The sequence below is a fragment of the Thamnophis sirtalis genome, unplaced genomic scaffold, assembly GCF_051295495.1.
Source record: "Thamnophis sirtalis isolate CommonGarterSnake01/CBP01778 unplaced genomic scaffold, rThaSir2_p1.2 scaffold_1, whole genome shotgun sequence".
Lineage (NCBI taxonomy): Eukaryota > Metazoa > Chordata > Lepidosauria > Squamata > Natricidae > Thamnophis > Thamnophis sirtalis.
The window spans coordinates 168,269,932-168,286,808 of record NW_028261381.1 but is presented as its reverse complement, the minus strand read 5'-3'; the positions used below and the strand labels follow the sequence as shown (position 1 = coordinate 168,286,808).

At 44.5% G+C, this 16,877-nt stretch overlaps 1 protein-coding gene across 1 annotated transcript in view; it reads right to left on the bottom strand.

Moving 5' to 3' along the window:
* Positions 1 to 16,877, bottom strand: part of MEF2B (myocyte enhancer factor 2B) — a 67,157-nt gene that overhangs the window by 26,518 nt on the left and 23,762 nt on the right. The window contains exon 2 of the mRNA XM_087703239.1: positions 2,673 to 2,755. Coding sequence (XP_087559365.1) covers positions 2,673 to 2,726 — 54 coding nt within the window. The 5' untranslated portion in view covers positions 2,727 to 2,755. The remainder of the gene's footprint in view (positions 1 to 2,672; positions 2,756 to 16,877) is intronic.

Sequence of the window (16,877 nt, the reverse complement as noted above, 5' to 3'; positions counted from 1 at the left end):
GCTGGTTATCACCTTTAAAGCCCTACATGGCCTAGGACCTGGATACCTGCGAGACCATCTTCTGCCACATACCTCCTTTAGACCAATAAGATCGCACAGGATGTGCCTTCTCCGGGTGCCTTCAGCGGGACAATGCTGGCTGGCGACACCTAGGAGTAGGGCCTTCTCTGTTGCTGCTCCGGCCCTATGGAATGAGCTGCCCCCAGAGATCCGGACCCTGCCCACCCTCATGGCCTTCCGCAAAGCTATTAAAACCTGGCTTTTCCGGCAGGCCTGGGGCCGTTGACCTCTTGATTCAGGTCCAGCCCCTCTCTGATTGGGTGTATGTTGTGCTTTTTCTTAACTTTGTTGTGTCTCATTGTTTAAATTCTTTTTAAAATAATTTTTCATTTCTGTAAGCCGCCCGGAGTCCTTCGGGATTGGGCGGCCTAGAAATTCAATAAATGAAATGACTTTGCTGGTCGGAAGGTCGCAAAAGGGGATCACAGGACCCCCGGGACGCTGCAACCGTCATAAATATGAGTCAGTTGCCAAATGTCTGCATTTTGATCCCGTGACCATGGGGGTGCTACAACATCGTAACTGTGAAAAACAGACATAACCGTCACTTTTTTCAGTGCCCTTGTAACTTTGAACAGTCACTAAATGAACTATTGTAAGTCGAGGACTTCCTGTAGGAAGAGGGGCAGATTTGACCAACTTGCAACTGGGGGGGGACCAGGAACGTAAAACCTACAGAATCATCTGGCACTCTGTTTTCATTAACACAAAGGCTCTACTCCAGGGGTGTCAAACTCAAGGCCCGGGGGCCGGATCCAGCCGGTGAGGTGCTTAGATCTGGCCCGTGGGGCCACCCTGGAAACAGCACAGGACCAGCCCACGCTGCCTCTGCCAGTGAAAACAGAGCTCAGGAGGGCTACAGGTGGCCTTCCCAAGCGCCATTTTCACTGGCAAAGGGTTGCAGGATGCCATCACAGCCAAAAACGGAGCCATGCCCACCAGTAGTAGGATTCAAAAAAATTTACTCCTCATTCTGTGGGGGTGACTTGGTCGGTGTGTCATGGCTTGGTGGGCGTAACAGGGGAAGGATACCAAGGGTGGGTTCCAGCTGCTGCTACTGCCGGTTCGCTGAGGGACAAATTGTGCGCGCGCTTTGCCCGCGCTTGATGTGCACTACTAAAAAAAAAATGCTTCTGCGCAAGTGCAGAAGCAAAAAAACAAGATGGCGGCATCTATGGCGCTGCCGAGAGAACCAGTTTGGGGCGTGGCAGGCTGAGTTACTACCTATTCAGCCAAACCAGTCCGAACCGGTAGAAACCCACCTCTGAAGTATCCTGCAAAATCCCCATTCCCTCCTGATCAGCTGGGACTTGGGAGGCAGAGAATAGATGGGGGCGAGGCCAGCCAGAGGTGGTATTTACCGGTTTTCTAAACTACTCAAAATTTCCGCTACCGGTTCTCCAGAATTGGTCAGAACCTGCTGAATACTACCTCTGATGCCTCCCCTGGCCACACACCCCTGCCCCCCCCCAGGTCAAACACAACCCTGATGCAGCTTTCAATGAAATTGAGTTTGACACCCCAACTCTACTTCCTCCATAAGCCCTCCATAATGTTATTCAGGTCCTTCTTTCTCCCGCTCTTCCTTTGCTTCAAAAAGCTTTGGGCCTGCATTTCTCCGCCGTGCAGCTAAGCCAGGCTGCTGATGGTTGTTGACATAACTGTCATCTCTGCCAGGAGAAACTCTGATTCTCGAGTTAACTCCCAAAGACAAAATGACTCTGATAAATGTAGTTTGAGATATGTCTCATTTTATCCCCAAACAATCCTGGGAGAAAGCTGGGCTAAGAAAAAAAAGTATTACCCCAAGTCACTTAATTTTTGTGATTAAGTGGGTGGAGTTCCTTTAATAAGGGTAATGAGTCAGCAATTTTTAAAATCTTTTCCTTTCTGATAAAGCTCGTTTTTCTTCTTCTTTATCTTTCCTCTCTTCCCTTTTGGCTTTGCCCCTTTCCTTTTTTTCCTTCCTCCCTCTCTCCCCTTTCCTTCCCCTCTTTTCCTCCTCCCTTCCTTTCCGTTTTCCTCCTCCCTTCCTTTCTCTCTACCTTCCTTCCCTTTTTCCTCCTTCCTCCCTCCCTCCCCCTTCCCCTCTTTTCTTCCTCCCTCCCCCTTCCTTCCCCTTTTCCTCCCTTCCTTCCCTTCTTCTTTCCCTTCCCCTTTTCCTCCTTCTTCCCTTCCCATTTTCTTCCTTCCTTCCTTCCTTTTTCTCTCTTCCCCCTTTTCCCTCCTTCCTCCCTTCCCATTTTCTTCCTTCCCTTCCTCTCTCCCCTCCCTTTCCCTCTTTTCCTTCCTTCTTTCCTGCCTTCCTCCCCCTCCCCCTCTTTTCCTCCTTCCTTCCTCTCTTTACTTCATTTCCCCTTTTCTTCCTTCCCTATTTATTCCTCCCTTCCCCTCTTTCCTCGCTCCCTCCTTTCCTCTCCCTTCTTTAAGATAGTGGCCATCTAACAGCCACTTGATTTTTTAAATGGCTATTTCAATGTAAAAAAAAATTTTCTCCAGCTCCCAGCCACCTGTAGATTGGCTACAGATGATGGGAGCTGTAGTCCACCGCAGAAAAATCAGGCCAGAGGGCCGTCTGATCGCTAGTCTCCTTCTGCTTATGAGGCACTTACCTGCCTGTTTCGTTGGTCCACGATTCGGCTAATCTGTATCTTTTTTCGGCCCATTGCAGTCCGGGGCAGATGAAGGAACTTCCCTAAGATGGAGGGGGGAAAAGGGAGTTATTTGTGCATTCAGGAATTTTTACACGGGCAAAACCAGATTTGAAGCCAGAGTTGAATCTACTTCCAAACCAGCTTCATCATCACAGCTCCTATTTCTGTGAATCTGGAGATTTTTCACATTTTATGGAAATCCAAGGGATATTTTTAGCTGTTGCATGAACTACTGATCCTAAAAGGGGGTGGGGGGGAGAAAGGAGTCACGTAGCAACGGAGTCCATTTCAAATGACTTGAAAACCACGATTGCAAAGTTAGTCTGTAACCTGGGATTACTCCAGCTCTGGAGGCACCAGACCAATTGCTCCGACTCATTCTGAGACAACAAGCCTCAAAATCAACTACAGTCAGTTTTTCCATTCCTCTGCCATCCATAAAACATGATTTCTGGAAAATATGATAAGGCAACGAAACCTGAGACATTTTTGTTGGGCATGCTTCCAGGAAATTATAACAAGTGTAACACATACCCTGTTTCCCGAAAATAAGCCCTCCCCGGATAATAAGCCCAATCGGCTTTTGAACGCATGCGCTAAAATAAGCCCTCCCCCCCAAAATATTGCAACACACCAGCAGCCATGAGGTGACCACGCTTACCGCCTCCTGCACCTCAAAAATAAGACCTCCCCGAAAATAAGGCTGTGCTTATTTTTTTTAGGGGAGGGGCGTCAAATGAAAATAAGACCCTGTCTTATTTTGGGGAAAACACAGTATTTGGTTCTACACATCCTAACAGCAGCTAGGATCGCATATACACAATGTTGAAAAAACCCAGAAACTCCTGTAGATGATATTATAATCAAAAAATCCGGGAATGTGCAGAGACAGAGAGTTTAACCCTAAAAATTAAAGGAAAAGAAGATTTGGACTATTTCATAACATGGGAATTCTATTCTATAGATGGTTAAATGACAGATATTGAGGTTAGAGGAGAGGAAATAGGTGAAATATGGTTTATAGGAGAAAGAAAAACAGAAGAGTGAATATTTTTGGTGGTTATATAATTGATACTATAATGGAAAACAATATATGTTATAATAGGATGGATGTTATCGCATATTTGTCTATAAATTACCGCATATAATTGTATTCGTATATACAATTATAATGACAATGAGGGCGAGGGGAGGGGTTATGATGATGTTTATATGCTTGCATGTATGCTTGTATGTTAATACGTTCACTGCTCAACATAGGAAATGTATGATATAAAACAATAAAAATATTTCCAAAAAAATAATAAAGTTGCTGAGGTTGACAAAAAAAAACAAACCCATGATTTCAATGGGCTGCATTAAAATAGGTGAGTACATAAAGAAACTTTTAAAAAGTTTAGAAAGCTGGCAGTGACTCAGGCTCATGTTATCACCATAGGTAACCTTCCCAGCTCAATGGCGGGAGCTAGATTCGCTTCACAACTGCAATGATTCACTTAACAACTGCAACGATTCACTTAACAACTGCAACGATTCACTTAGCAACTGCAATGATTCACTTAACAACTGCAATTATTCACTTAACAACTGCAACGATTCATTTAACAACTGGGGCAAAACTTACCTAACTGTCTTGTTTAGCAATGGAAATATTGGGCTCAACTGTGGTCATAAGTAGAGGGCTACCTGCATATTATAAATATTACTATGCAGGTAGTCCTTGACAGTTCGCTTAGTGACCATTCGAAGTTACGACAGCACTGAAAAAAGTTACATACGTCCGTTTTCACAGTTACGCCCTTTGCAGTGTCCTCACAATCACACGATCGAAATTCGGGTGCTTGGCAACTGGTGCCTATTTATGACTGTGATCCCCTCTTATGACCTTCCGACAAGCAAAGCCCATGGGCAAGCCGGATTCACTTAACAACCGGCTTAGTAAACTATCAACTGCAGTGATTTGCTTAGCAATGGAGGCAAGAAAGGTTGTAAAATGGAACAAAACCCATTTAACGAACGTCTCCGTGAACAACAGGTATCCTGGGCTCAATGGTGGTCGTAAATTGAGGACTACCTGCATTACACTGAGAATCCAGCCCTAAGGGCATCATGGAGAATCCGAAATCGGCTCTTGTCCGTTTCGAGGACTTTTCCATTCACATTGGTGGATTCCAAGCGCTGGTGCGTTTTCATTTCCCTGCCCTGCTGTTTTGCTCTCTTATCTTCGGCGTCTTAAGCATCTCGGATTATATTTAGCTGATCAGAACTAATTTTAAAAGAGATGGAAGGAAACGGTGACCAACTTCCCATGACCCCAGCGTGGAGGGCTCAATGTGTCATCACCCACGCAGGGCACCAAAAGGTGCACTCAAGAGAGACGTTGATCCGAGGACCGTGATGGGAAGGGGAAACTGAAAAAAAAAATTTCCCATGGGGAAGCCCCCCCCCCCCCAGCCTATTCCCAGACAGAAAACATTTAATTTGCAAAAGGCAACCATCTCAGTTCTTTAGAAGCAGTCACAGTAATTTACAGACAGGGCACCAGTTGGAAACTGAGGCAGACTAGAGAACTGGCAACAAGGACCAACAATTTCATGCTGGAACAGTTTTCTGCTGCCTCAGAGATGGAAAACACTGCGTATGTGTTTGTGTCTTTTTTTTTATATACACTCCCTCCGCCTTCCGCAACGTCTTGCTTATTTTTTTTTATTTTAGTTTTTAAAAAATCTCTTTTTTTTTCTTTTGTAGTTTTGTATTTTAACTTTTTGAATAACTATAAAAAGTTTTGACAGCAAAAACGAACTACAGGTAGTCCTCGGCTTTGTAACATTTCGTTTAGTGACCCTTCAAAGCTACAATGGCACTGAAAAAAAAGGGATTTATTTACACTTACAACCGCTTCCGTGTCCCCATGGGTCATGTGATCCCTTTTTATAACCTTCTGGCAAGCGAAGTCCATGGGGAAGAAAAAGATTTACTTAATAACGGTGTTACTAACTTAACAACTGCAATGATTCACTTAACAACGGTGGCAAGAAAGGTTGCAAAACATGTGGCATGGCTTGGTGGGTGTGGCTTGGTGAGGATGGTAGGGGAAGGATACTGCAAAATCCCCATTTCCTCCCGATCGGCTGGGACTTGGGAGGCAGAGAATAGATGGGGGCGGGGCCAGCCAGAGGTGGCATTTGCTGGTTCTCCAAACTACTCAAAATTTCCACTACCGCTTCTCCAGAACTGGTTAGAACCTGGTGAATCCCACCTCTGGCCTGTATCCCACAGATGGGACTTTGCTTGTTTGCGCAGCCTGGTTTCTGGCATGTTGCGGCACCATGCCGGTCCACAAACCACAGGTTGGGAGCCCCTGTTTTAATCAACAGAGTTAAAACTTTGCTGGCCAATGTTCTAAGCTTGGAAAAAAATGGATCAGCTTGGGTTTCATTAGGTTTGTTTTAAGGGGTGAGTTTAATGTTATTTATTTATATATTAGATAATTATCTCACCTTTATTACTTTGCATACGTAATACAAAGTAATACAAAATACTCAAAGCAGTGAAGGTACATGATACAAGTAATCCTCAACTTACAACAATTCATTTAGCAACCATTTGAAGTTACAATGGCACTGAAAAAAGTGACATATATGATAGTTTTTCACATTTATGACCATTGCAGCATCCTCTTTGTAACACGATCAAAATTCCATATTATATGTCAAGTTTATAAGAGTTATGCTACAATTTTCTTTTTCTTTTTAAATATGACTTCCTTCCTGCCTGCCTGCCTGCCTGCCAGTGGTGGGTTTCAAAAATTGTTCGAACCTACTCTGTGGGTGTGGCCTCCTTTGTGGGAGTGGCTTGCCACCCATGTGACCGGATGGGAGTGGCTTGCCGCCCATGTGACCGGATATGAAGGTGCCGACGACACTTGTCAGAACCACCTTAAATTACCTCACACACAGCCCTGGCATGCATAAGAATATGATGTCAACTTGTTTTTTAAAAGGCGCCTTTGGTTTGCGTTAAAACAACTTCAACACACGCAATGTTCTGATTGCACCACAAACGCAGCAGTCATCCTTACCTTTCACAGAGGCCCTGAGTTTTATAAATATGAGCATGATAGTGTAGAATAATCATATCCAAAGACCAGTGGTGGGTTTCAAAAAAATTTAGAACCTCTTCTGTAGGTGTGGCCTGCTTTCCGGGTCCACTGGTGGAACCTCTTCTAACCGGTTCGGTAGATTTGACGAACCGGATCTACCGAATAGGTGCGAACTGGTAGGAATCCACATCTATCTATCTATCTATCTATCTATCTATCTATCTATCTATCTATCTATCTATCTATCTATCTATCTATCTATCTATCCATCCATCCATCCATCCATCCATCCATCCATCCATCCATCCATCCATCCATCCATCCATCCACCTGCAAAAGCTGACCAACAGATGGCAGCAAAGAGATAAGGAAAATCCTATCTTTCTGCCTCCATCTAGTGGCCATCTACCTTTCTGCAGAATTTATCTCATAGTCCTAGTTCCAGGGTCAGCAACCTTAAACACTTAAAAAGCCATAAAGGTCCGAACTGGAAGCCCCCCCTGTTCAATTCTGGAGCCAACTGGAAGTCCGGTTCCCCCACCATAGAGTCTCCTGCAAGCACAGCAGCCTTTTTACTCTTACCTGTCCTAACCGAAAGATTAGATTAGATTAGATTTATTACATTTATATGCCGCCCTTTTCCCCGAAGGGGACTCAGGGCGGCTCACAATTCAGTCAGGGAAGGGAGTACAGACAGGGGGATAAAAGACAAACATAACAGTACAAAAATTTTAAAAACACACAACAACCATACCATTCGAGGAGGGGGGCAAAGCTCTTTAGCCCCAGGCCTGTCGGAACAGCCAGGTTTTAAGGGCTTTGCGGAAGGCCTGGAGGGTGGTGAGGGTTCGAATCTCCACGGGGAGCTCGTTCCAGAGAGTCGGAGCAGCCACAGAGAAGGCCCTCCTCCGGGTAGTCGCCAGTCGGCATTGGCCGGTGGATGGAATTCGGAGGAGGCCTAATCTGTGGGATCTAATCGGTCTATTAGAGGTAATTGGCAGCAGGCGGTCTCTCAAGTACCCAGGTCCAATACCATGAAGGGCTTTATAAGTGACGACTAGCGCCGTGAAGCGTATCCAAAGACCAATAGGCAGCCAGTGCAGCTCACGGAGGATAGGTGTTACGTGGGCGAAAGCCCTATCAATTGTACAGCTGACTACTGACAGGGAGCCTCAGCCTCAGATGAAAGGGCTTCGGGTTGCTGACCCCTGTCGTAGTTTTTTCCTCCCTAAAATGGAGCGTCTGGCATGTTGTTTTTCAGCAATCCTGATCAGCAAAACAGAAGCTGAGAACTACCTGCATCCCTGGGGCCACAAGTCGACCCATTCCTGCCCCGAATGAAAACCGCTCACCTACACAATGCAGCTTCCGTTTAAAGGAGGAAGAGAACGAGTCCCAGCTGTTTTGATGCTTTTAAAGCCAGGGATGTCTGAAAACAGAGAAAGACGACAAGTAGGGGCTCTATCGAAACATTTACAAAGGCTGAGGAATAAGCCAATCAATCGAAGGTATGGAAAAAAGGTGGACTTAATGTTTGCCATGGCTTAGAAGGCCATGTGAAAACTGTGAAAATAAAGCTTTAGCTCCATTCTGTACCCAGGAAGACAATACCGGGGTAGAGACCTGATTGGTTGGCAAATCTTATGTAAAAACAATCCAGAGGTTTCATCAGCCACCTCTTCCCTAGAAAGCTCATTAAGGGTAAACCGGAAAGCAGCGCTGATTTCTCATCTGCCAAGGGCTAATTATGGAATTAAAATTAATATTATAGATTTTAATGGATCCAAGCATCCCTGCTCCAAACAAAGGGAGCAGGCCGTATTTCTCAGCTATAGGATTTGGGTTTGAGATCATTTTTATAATGGATATTGTAGGAAGTTAGCACCCACCACCCCTCTCCTAGAAAAAAAAAAGAGATATTTTAGGAAATATTAAAAGGACAGAATGTTTCCCCTAAAAGGGAGGCAGAAACTCACCTCACCGCCCCACCTTTCTCAATGGGCCATTAAGGCCTGGGCCAGTTTATTCTACATAACAAAGATCTACCTCCTTCGGGCAGAGCCATAGGAGGAATTGCCCAAAGCCCCTTCATTACATCATCACCCAGCAAGGCTCAACCAAGCCTGGGACACAAACACAACCTACAAAGTTGCCCCTGCATGGCCCCATGGGAGTCCGGCAACCAATCAGAATACAAACTCAAATTCAAAAGCCCAGAGAGGGCATAAAACCCAGAGCACTCTCAGCATCTCTTTCCTCTTTTTGCCCAGGATCTCAAATCATGTGGTCCTGTCCACCATTATTAAACCATCTTTCCAAGCAGCCTCCACGTTTCCAGTGTCTTTTCCCCCACTTGGAACCGAACCCAGATGGACATTTCTTCCAACAATATGAAACAATTAAGTTTCTAATCTTTCTGATGCTAAGTCAGAGTTGTGCAATCTGAATCAAGAATTTGGAAAGTTGATCTTTCTCCAGATTTCTGACTCCGTTTTGGAACTGGAGATTCTTATGCTTGGCGAGACTGATTTCGTATGGTGAGATCCTCAATATTCCTATTAAAATCATTCATATCTGCATCCCAACAGCCTGTATGCATCAAGACATTGCATATCCCTCCTTGTGGATACAATATGAGCAGCATCAGTACAGGTAATCCTCGAGTTATGACCACAATGGAACCCAAAATTTCTGTTGTTAAGTGAGACGTTTGTTAAGTGAGTTTTGCCCCATTTTATGACTTTCCTTGTCACAGTTGATTAAGTGAATCACTGCAGTTAATAAGTTAGTTAGCCTGGTTGTGAAATGAATCTGGTTTCCCCATTGACTTTGCTTGTCAGAAGGTCGCAAAAGGTGATCTCATGACCCTGGGACACTGCAACCGTCATAAGTATGAACCAGTTGCCAAGCATCTTAATTTTCATCACGTGAGCATGGGAAAGCTGCAAAGATCGTAACTGAAAAATGGTCGTAAGTCACATTTTTTCAGTGCCGTTGTAACTTTGAATGGTCACTAACCGAACTATTGTAAGTCGAGGACTTCCTGTAAAGGCAGTCCTTGATTTACAACAACAATTGAGACCAGAATCTCTCTGACTAAGCAAGGTGGTTAAGCGAGCCACACCCAATTTTACAACCTTGTTGCCACAGTTACTAAGTGAATCACTGCAGTTGTTAAGTGAATTATGAAGTCAATAAACTAATACAGCCTCCTCCAATCACTTTGCTTGGTGGAAGCCAGTTGGGAAGATTGCAAATGGCGATCACATAATCCCGCGGTACGTGCAGCCGTCATAAATACATACCTGTTGCCATCATGAAATAGCAATAGCACTTAGACTTATATACCGCTTCACAGTGCTTTTACTCTAAGCGGTTTATAGAGTCAGCGTATTGCCCCCAACAATCTGGGTCCTCATTTTAACCACCTGGGAAGGATGGAAGGCTGAGTCAACCTTGAGCCTGGTGAGATTCGAACTGCCAAATTGCAGTCAACAGAAGCAGCCTGCAGTACTGCACTCTAACCACTGCGCCACCAAGGCTCTGATCAAGTGCTTTTGCACGAGATACACGGATGTGCATTAATAAACGCTGCACAAAGGTAATTTCGATCACATGACGTGGGGAAGCTGCTGTGAGAAATGGTGGTAAGTCACTTTTTCCAGTGTTGTTGCAACTTCGAATCATCGCTAAACGCATGGCTGTAAGTCAAGGACTACCGGTACGATATGTTGGCTGGCAAGGCGTTCTCTTGATTAGAGAGACCCCAGCTTGTATAGAATAGTGCAGAGGTGTCAAACTCAAGGCTCAGGGGCCAGATACGGTCCATGGGGTACTTAGATCTGGAACGCGGGAGCGCTCTAGAAACAGCAAAGGACCAGTTTGCGGTGCTTCTGCCAGTAAAAACCGGCTCCCGAGCTCTGTTTTCAGCTGCCACGGCCTCCCGCAACCCTCTGCCAGTGAAAATGGAGCTCGGGAGAGCCTGACAGAGGGTTGCAGAAGGCTGGGGCAGCCGAAAATGGAGCTCAGGAGCCTGTTTTTGCTGGCAGAGCACTTGGGCCACCAAAAGCGCTCCTAACACGAATGATGTTGCGTCACCCCCCCCTGGCCACACCACGCCCCCCCCCAACAAGGTCAAACACAACTCTGATGTGGCCCTCAATCAAATCGAGCTTGACACCCCTGGAATAGTGTAACTTTTGGGATAAAACTGAACTTCAGCTGCGTTTCTGGCACACTCATCAAAATGTGTCCAGACTAATAATGCACTTGCTATTAAGCACGGTTATCCTCATGATTAAGACAAGCAAATCTAGTCCCATCTGAGGAAAACAAGCGGTACAAAAACGTGAAAAACAGATAAATATAAATTAATAGTCCAACTGTTTGCAGGCTGTTTTCTGCAGCTTCCACATCCTTGACTAGCAAGCATATATACAGGTAGTCCTCAACTTACAACAATTCACTTAGTGACTGTTTGAAGTCACAATGGCACTGGAAAAAGTGACTTATGACTGTTTTCCACATTTATGATGATTGCATCCCCAGGGCCACGGCATCAACTTTCGCGACCTTATGACAAGCAAAGTCAATGAGGAAGCCAGATTTACTTAAGAGCCGTGTTAACTGCATCAATTCATTTAACAAATGTGGCAAGAAAAGTCTTAAAATTGGGCAAAACCCATTTAAGAAATTTCTCGCTTAGCAACTTAAATTTTGGGCTCAATTGGGGTCATAAATTGAGGATTACCTGTACTGGAGGGCATAACATCTGACATGTCACTAGAAGATACAATCATGGAACTGTGTCTCACTTACTTTGGCCATATCATATGGCGGAAGGAAGCAATTAGGTTTGGAAGAGTTAGCGGTAAACAAAGATGATTAGGGGACTGGAGGCCAAAACATACAAAGAACGGTTGCAGGAACTGGGTATGTCTAGTTTAATGAAAAGAAGGACTAGGGGAGACATGATAGCAGTCTTCCAATATCTCAGGGGCTGCCACAAAGAAGAGGGAGTCAAGCTATTCTCCAAAGCACCTGAGAGCAGGACAAGAAGCAATGGGTGGAAACTAATCAAGGAGAGAAGCAACCTAGAATTAAGGAGAAATTTCCTAACAGTGAGAACAATTAATCAATGGAACAACTTGCCTCCAGAAGTTGTGAATGCTCCAACACTGGAAGTTTTAAAGAAGATGTTGGATAACCATTTGTCTGAGGTGGTGTGGGGTTTCCTGCCTAAGCAGGGGGTTGGACTAGAAGACCTCCAAGGTCCCTTCCAACTCTGCTATTGTATTCTATTCTAAAAGGAAACCAGGCCATCAAAGAAACATGGGGACCGGACACCCCCCAAAGTGTACCATCACCCCTAGTCCTCCTCTTCGTTAGAGACATCCCCAGGTCCTGCAACCATTCATTCTCTAGAAACTTCTAAAAAGCAGTTGCAAGAGAGGATAATTTGTTCTCTGTTAAAACAAAAATCAAGACTGCAACTTGGGTTGAAATTGAAAGAAAGCAAAGCCAGGCTGAACAATAGGGGGAACTTCCTGTTGAATGGTCCTTGGTGCTCTCTGAGCTGGCTTGTTTTCTTGCAGATGTTTCATTACCCTTTGGGTAATGAAACATCTGCAAGAAAACAAGCCAGCTCAGAGAGCACCAAGGACCATTCATTTCAACACTGAATATTCTCCTTTATTGGTATACAGAGAATTACTTACTACCATGTTTCCCCCCAAAATAAGACCAGGTCTTATATTAATTTTCACTTCAAAAGGGCTTATTTTCCAGTTAGGTCTTATTTTGGGGGAAAATACGGTACTAAATTCATCCATCTGGCTGACGATCTTAACTGGGGCTTATTTTGGGGCCTTATATTACGAGCATCCTGAAAAAAAAATCATGCTAGGACTGCTTATTTTCTGGCTGGGTCTTATTTTTGGGGAAACACAGTAATACTGATGATGTTAGCTCGTTTGGGTAATGAAACGTCTGCAAGAAAACAAGCAAGCTCAGAGAGCACCAAGGACCCCCCTCGTGTCAACCCTGAGCTACAAATATTCTTTATTGAAACTTCAGGTTGGTTAGAGCTGTGGAATACAGGTAGTCTTCGATTTATGATCATTGGTTTAACGGCCAAAGTTACGACAGCACTGGAAAAAAAGTGGTGGCGCAATACTGGAAGAAGGAAGACTTGCCTACAACTCAGGAATGGACATTGAAAGTTACAAACTTAGCCGAGATGGCTAAAATATCGGCATATCTTAAAGATCACTCAAATGAGAGATATAAACGAGACTGGAAAAAATGGATTGACGATATACAAAACAAATATGGGACTAAGAAATTCCAGATAGCCTATGCTTAAGATCAGGAATGATTTAAACTGTTCAAAGTTAGCGTAGCAAGAAGAAGCTAAGATCAATGTAGAGATGTTATTAATTTCTTTATTTCTTTTTTCTCAATAGATTTTAGACTGTGTTTGTTAAAAATCTATACCGTGTACGGGCTCTGGGAAGTCGGAGGGGGGAGGGAGGTGGGGTGTTGGGGGGCAGAGGGTGAGGGGAGGGAGGGATATATACTAGGTTAGATACGATGTGTTAGATCTCAATGCAATGCGATTTCACATGTATACTGTTTTTCTTTAATTTCTCTGTAAAAATAGGATAAGTTAAGTACATTGACATATAGTGGAAATACACCAAGGGGAGGAGGAGTGGGATAGAAGAAAGATGGGTAGAGAGGGCGGGAGAGAGGATGGGAGGGAGGGTAAGAAGGAAGGGAGGGAGTGGATCGGGAGAGAGGATGGGAGGGAGGGTAAAAAGGAAGGGAGGGAGTGGATCGGGAGAGAGGAATGGTAGAGGGGGAGGGGAAGTAGGGTAGAGGGGGATGATGGAGGGAAGATAGAAAGTTGGAGGGGGGTGGAAGAAAGAGGTGTACAGAGAGTGGAAGAGGTATATTGGGTTTCTATTTTTTGGGGTATTGTTGACAAGAGGAATTGCTGCGATTATTGTTTAATGTTGTATGGCTCCGGCTATGCACAGTATATATGTGAGTGTATGAAAATGAAAAAATGGAAAATAAAAACCTTTTACACACAAAGAAAAAAAGTGGCTTGTGATTGGTCCTTGCATTTATGACTCTAGGAGATGACCAGGCTGAACGCAAGGGAAGGGGCAGGCATGTCATCAGTCTTGAGTCCCTTCAGGCCCACAAGAGATCTAAGGCTACCTTAAATTCTGTTGACTCTTTCTACCGCCCATTTGCTTGACTGTGAGCAGCTCAGGTTCTTCTAGAGAAACTTGTACTCGTTTGAACAGCCACACTTCCTGATTTCTTGCACCTGATAGTGACGGTCACAGAGCCCCTATGGTCATGTGATCAAAATGCAGGTGTTTGGGAACCAACACTTACATAAGAAGGTTGCAGCCTTCAGGGGTCAAGTGATCACCATATACAATCTTCCAGTGGTGGGATTCAAATAATTTACCAACCAGTTCTCTGCCCTAATGACCAGCTGGGTAGGCGGGGCTCGGTAGTCATGTGTTCATGTGGGTGTGGCCAAGTCAATGCCACTTAGGTCGATGGGCACTTCGCCTTAGTTGTTACAATGGTAATAAGGGTTAACTGGAGAGGCAGTTTCTGTAAGCAGGGCAATAAAGATTAGGCTAAAAGCAACACCAGAATGTTTCCTTCCTGCCTTCCTTACAGGATTAGCCCTGTAAAGTGGGAAAAAAACAAAAGGAGATTTCTTCCAACAACCAGTTCTCTGAACTGCTTAGAAAGTTAACAACCGGTTCTCCCGAATAGGTGCGAACTGGCTGAATCCCACCACTGCAATCTTTCCAAGGGATTCCAACGACAAAGTCAATAATGAAACAACAGGGATGGAAGGGGCCCTTGGAGGTCTTCTAGTCCAAACCCCTCCTCAAGCAGGAAACCCTACACAATTTTCCGACTGGTTGTCCATTCTCTCCTTAAAAACATCCAGTTTTTGGACCATTCAAAACATCTGGAAACAACGGAGGAAGTTAGATTTGCTCAAGTGATTAACCTTCACTCAATGACTGCGGCAATCAGGTCGGAAAATTGGTTTTGACTCATTTAACAACTACAGTGCTTAGGGATGGAAGTTCCAGTCCCAACTGTTGTCATAAGTATAAAAGATGACTTGTCGTGGAATAATATGACATTGGTAGACTCCTGCTTTGGAGACAATCAGGGGATGGATTTCCACCCCCTCATCATGGACCTGATCAGTTCTGGGAAAGGCTAAAGCCAACAATAGCAGCAAATGTTTACTCAAACACAACCAACGTTCTATCAGTAAAGCATTGCCTCTCCATCCGTTCTGGGGAATTTTTTTTCTAAACAACAGAATCGGTGGCCTTTTGAAAAAGTTTGAAAACCCCTGATTTAGTTCACACCTTTTCTGACTTCCTAAAAAAGGATGTGAAAGCCGCAGTTGACAAAAGCGATGATAGGTAGCACAGTCTCTCTATGGGACCAGCGGGTGGCAACCGTGACACGAAGAAAAAGGGAAAGGGATCCCCAAACTTGGCAACTTTAAAATTTATGGACTTCAACTCCCAGAATTCCTCAGCCAGCCTTGTTGCTGTGGTCATTTAAAGTTGAAGTCCATAAGAACAAAAGAATAACTGAGTTGGAAGGCTCTTGGAGGTCTATGAAATTCAATGGTGAAAAGAGTAAGGTTCTACATTTAGGCAAGAAAAACGAAAAGCACAGGTACAGTATAGGTGGTACCTTGCTCAACAGTAGTAACTGTGAGAGGGATCTTGGAGTCCTAGTGGACAACCATTTAAATATGAGCCAGCAGTGTGCAGCACTGCTAAAAAAGCCAACACAGTTCTAGGCTACATAAACAGAGGGATAGAATCAAGATCACATGAAGGTGTTAATACCACTTTATAATGCCTTGGTAAGGCCACACTTGGAATCCTGCATCCAGTTTTGGTCACCACGATGTAGAAAAGATGCAGAGACTCCGGAAAGAGTGCAGAGAAGAGCAACAAAGATGATTAGGGGACTGGAGACTAAAACATATGAAGAACGGTTGCAGGAACTGGGTATGTCTAGTTTAATGAAAAGAAGGACTAGGGGAGACATGATAGCAGTGTTCCAATATCTCAGGGGTTGCCACAAAGAAGAGGGAGTCCAGCTATTCTCCAAGGCACCTGAGGGTAGAACAAGAAGCAATGGGTGGAAACTAATCAAGGAGAGAAGCAACTTAGAACTGAGGAGAAATTTCCTGACAGTTAGAACAATTAATCAGTGGAACAATTTGCCTCCAGAAGTTGTGAATGCCCCAACACTAGAAGTCTTTAAGAAGATGTTGGACAGCCATTTGTCTGGAACAGTATAGGGTTTCCTGCCTAGGCAGGGGGTTGGACTAGAAGACCTCCAAGGTCCCTTCCAACTCTGCTATTGTATTGTATTGTCTTCTAGTCCCAGCCCACTGTTCAACCAGGAAACCCTATCCCATTTCAGACAAATGGCTGTCCAATCTCTTCTTAAAAGCCTCCAGAGTTGGAGCGCCCACAATTTCTGGAGGCAGGTCACTCCACTGATTAATTGGAAAAAGACATTTCTCCTTATTTCTAGGCTGGTTCTCTCCTTGATTAATTTCCATCCAGTGTTTCTTGTCCTGCCTTCAGGTCCTTTGGAGAATAGCTTGACTCCCTCTTCTTTGTGTCAGTCCCTCAGATATTGGAACACTCCTATCACGTCATTCCTAGTTCTTCTTTTCATCAAACTAGTAAAGGTAAAGGTTCCCCTCACACATATATGCTAGTCGTTCCCGACTCTAGAAGGCGGTGCTCATCTCCGTTTCAAACTTGAAGAGCTAGCGCTGAGGATGTCTCTGTGGTCATGTGGCCGGCATGACTAAATGCCGAAGGCACACAGAACAAGGTGGTCCCTATTTTTCTACTTGCATTTTTACATGCTTTTGAACTGCTAGGTTGGCAAAAGCTGGGACAAGTAATGGGAGCTCACTCCGTTATGTGGCAGTAGGGATTCGAACTGCCGAACTGCTGACCTTTGTG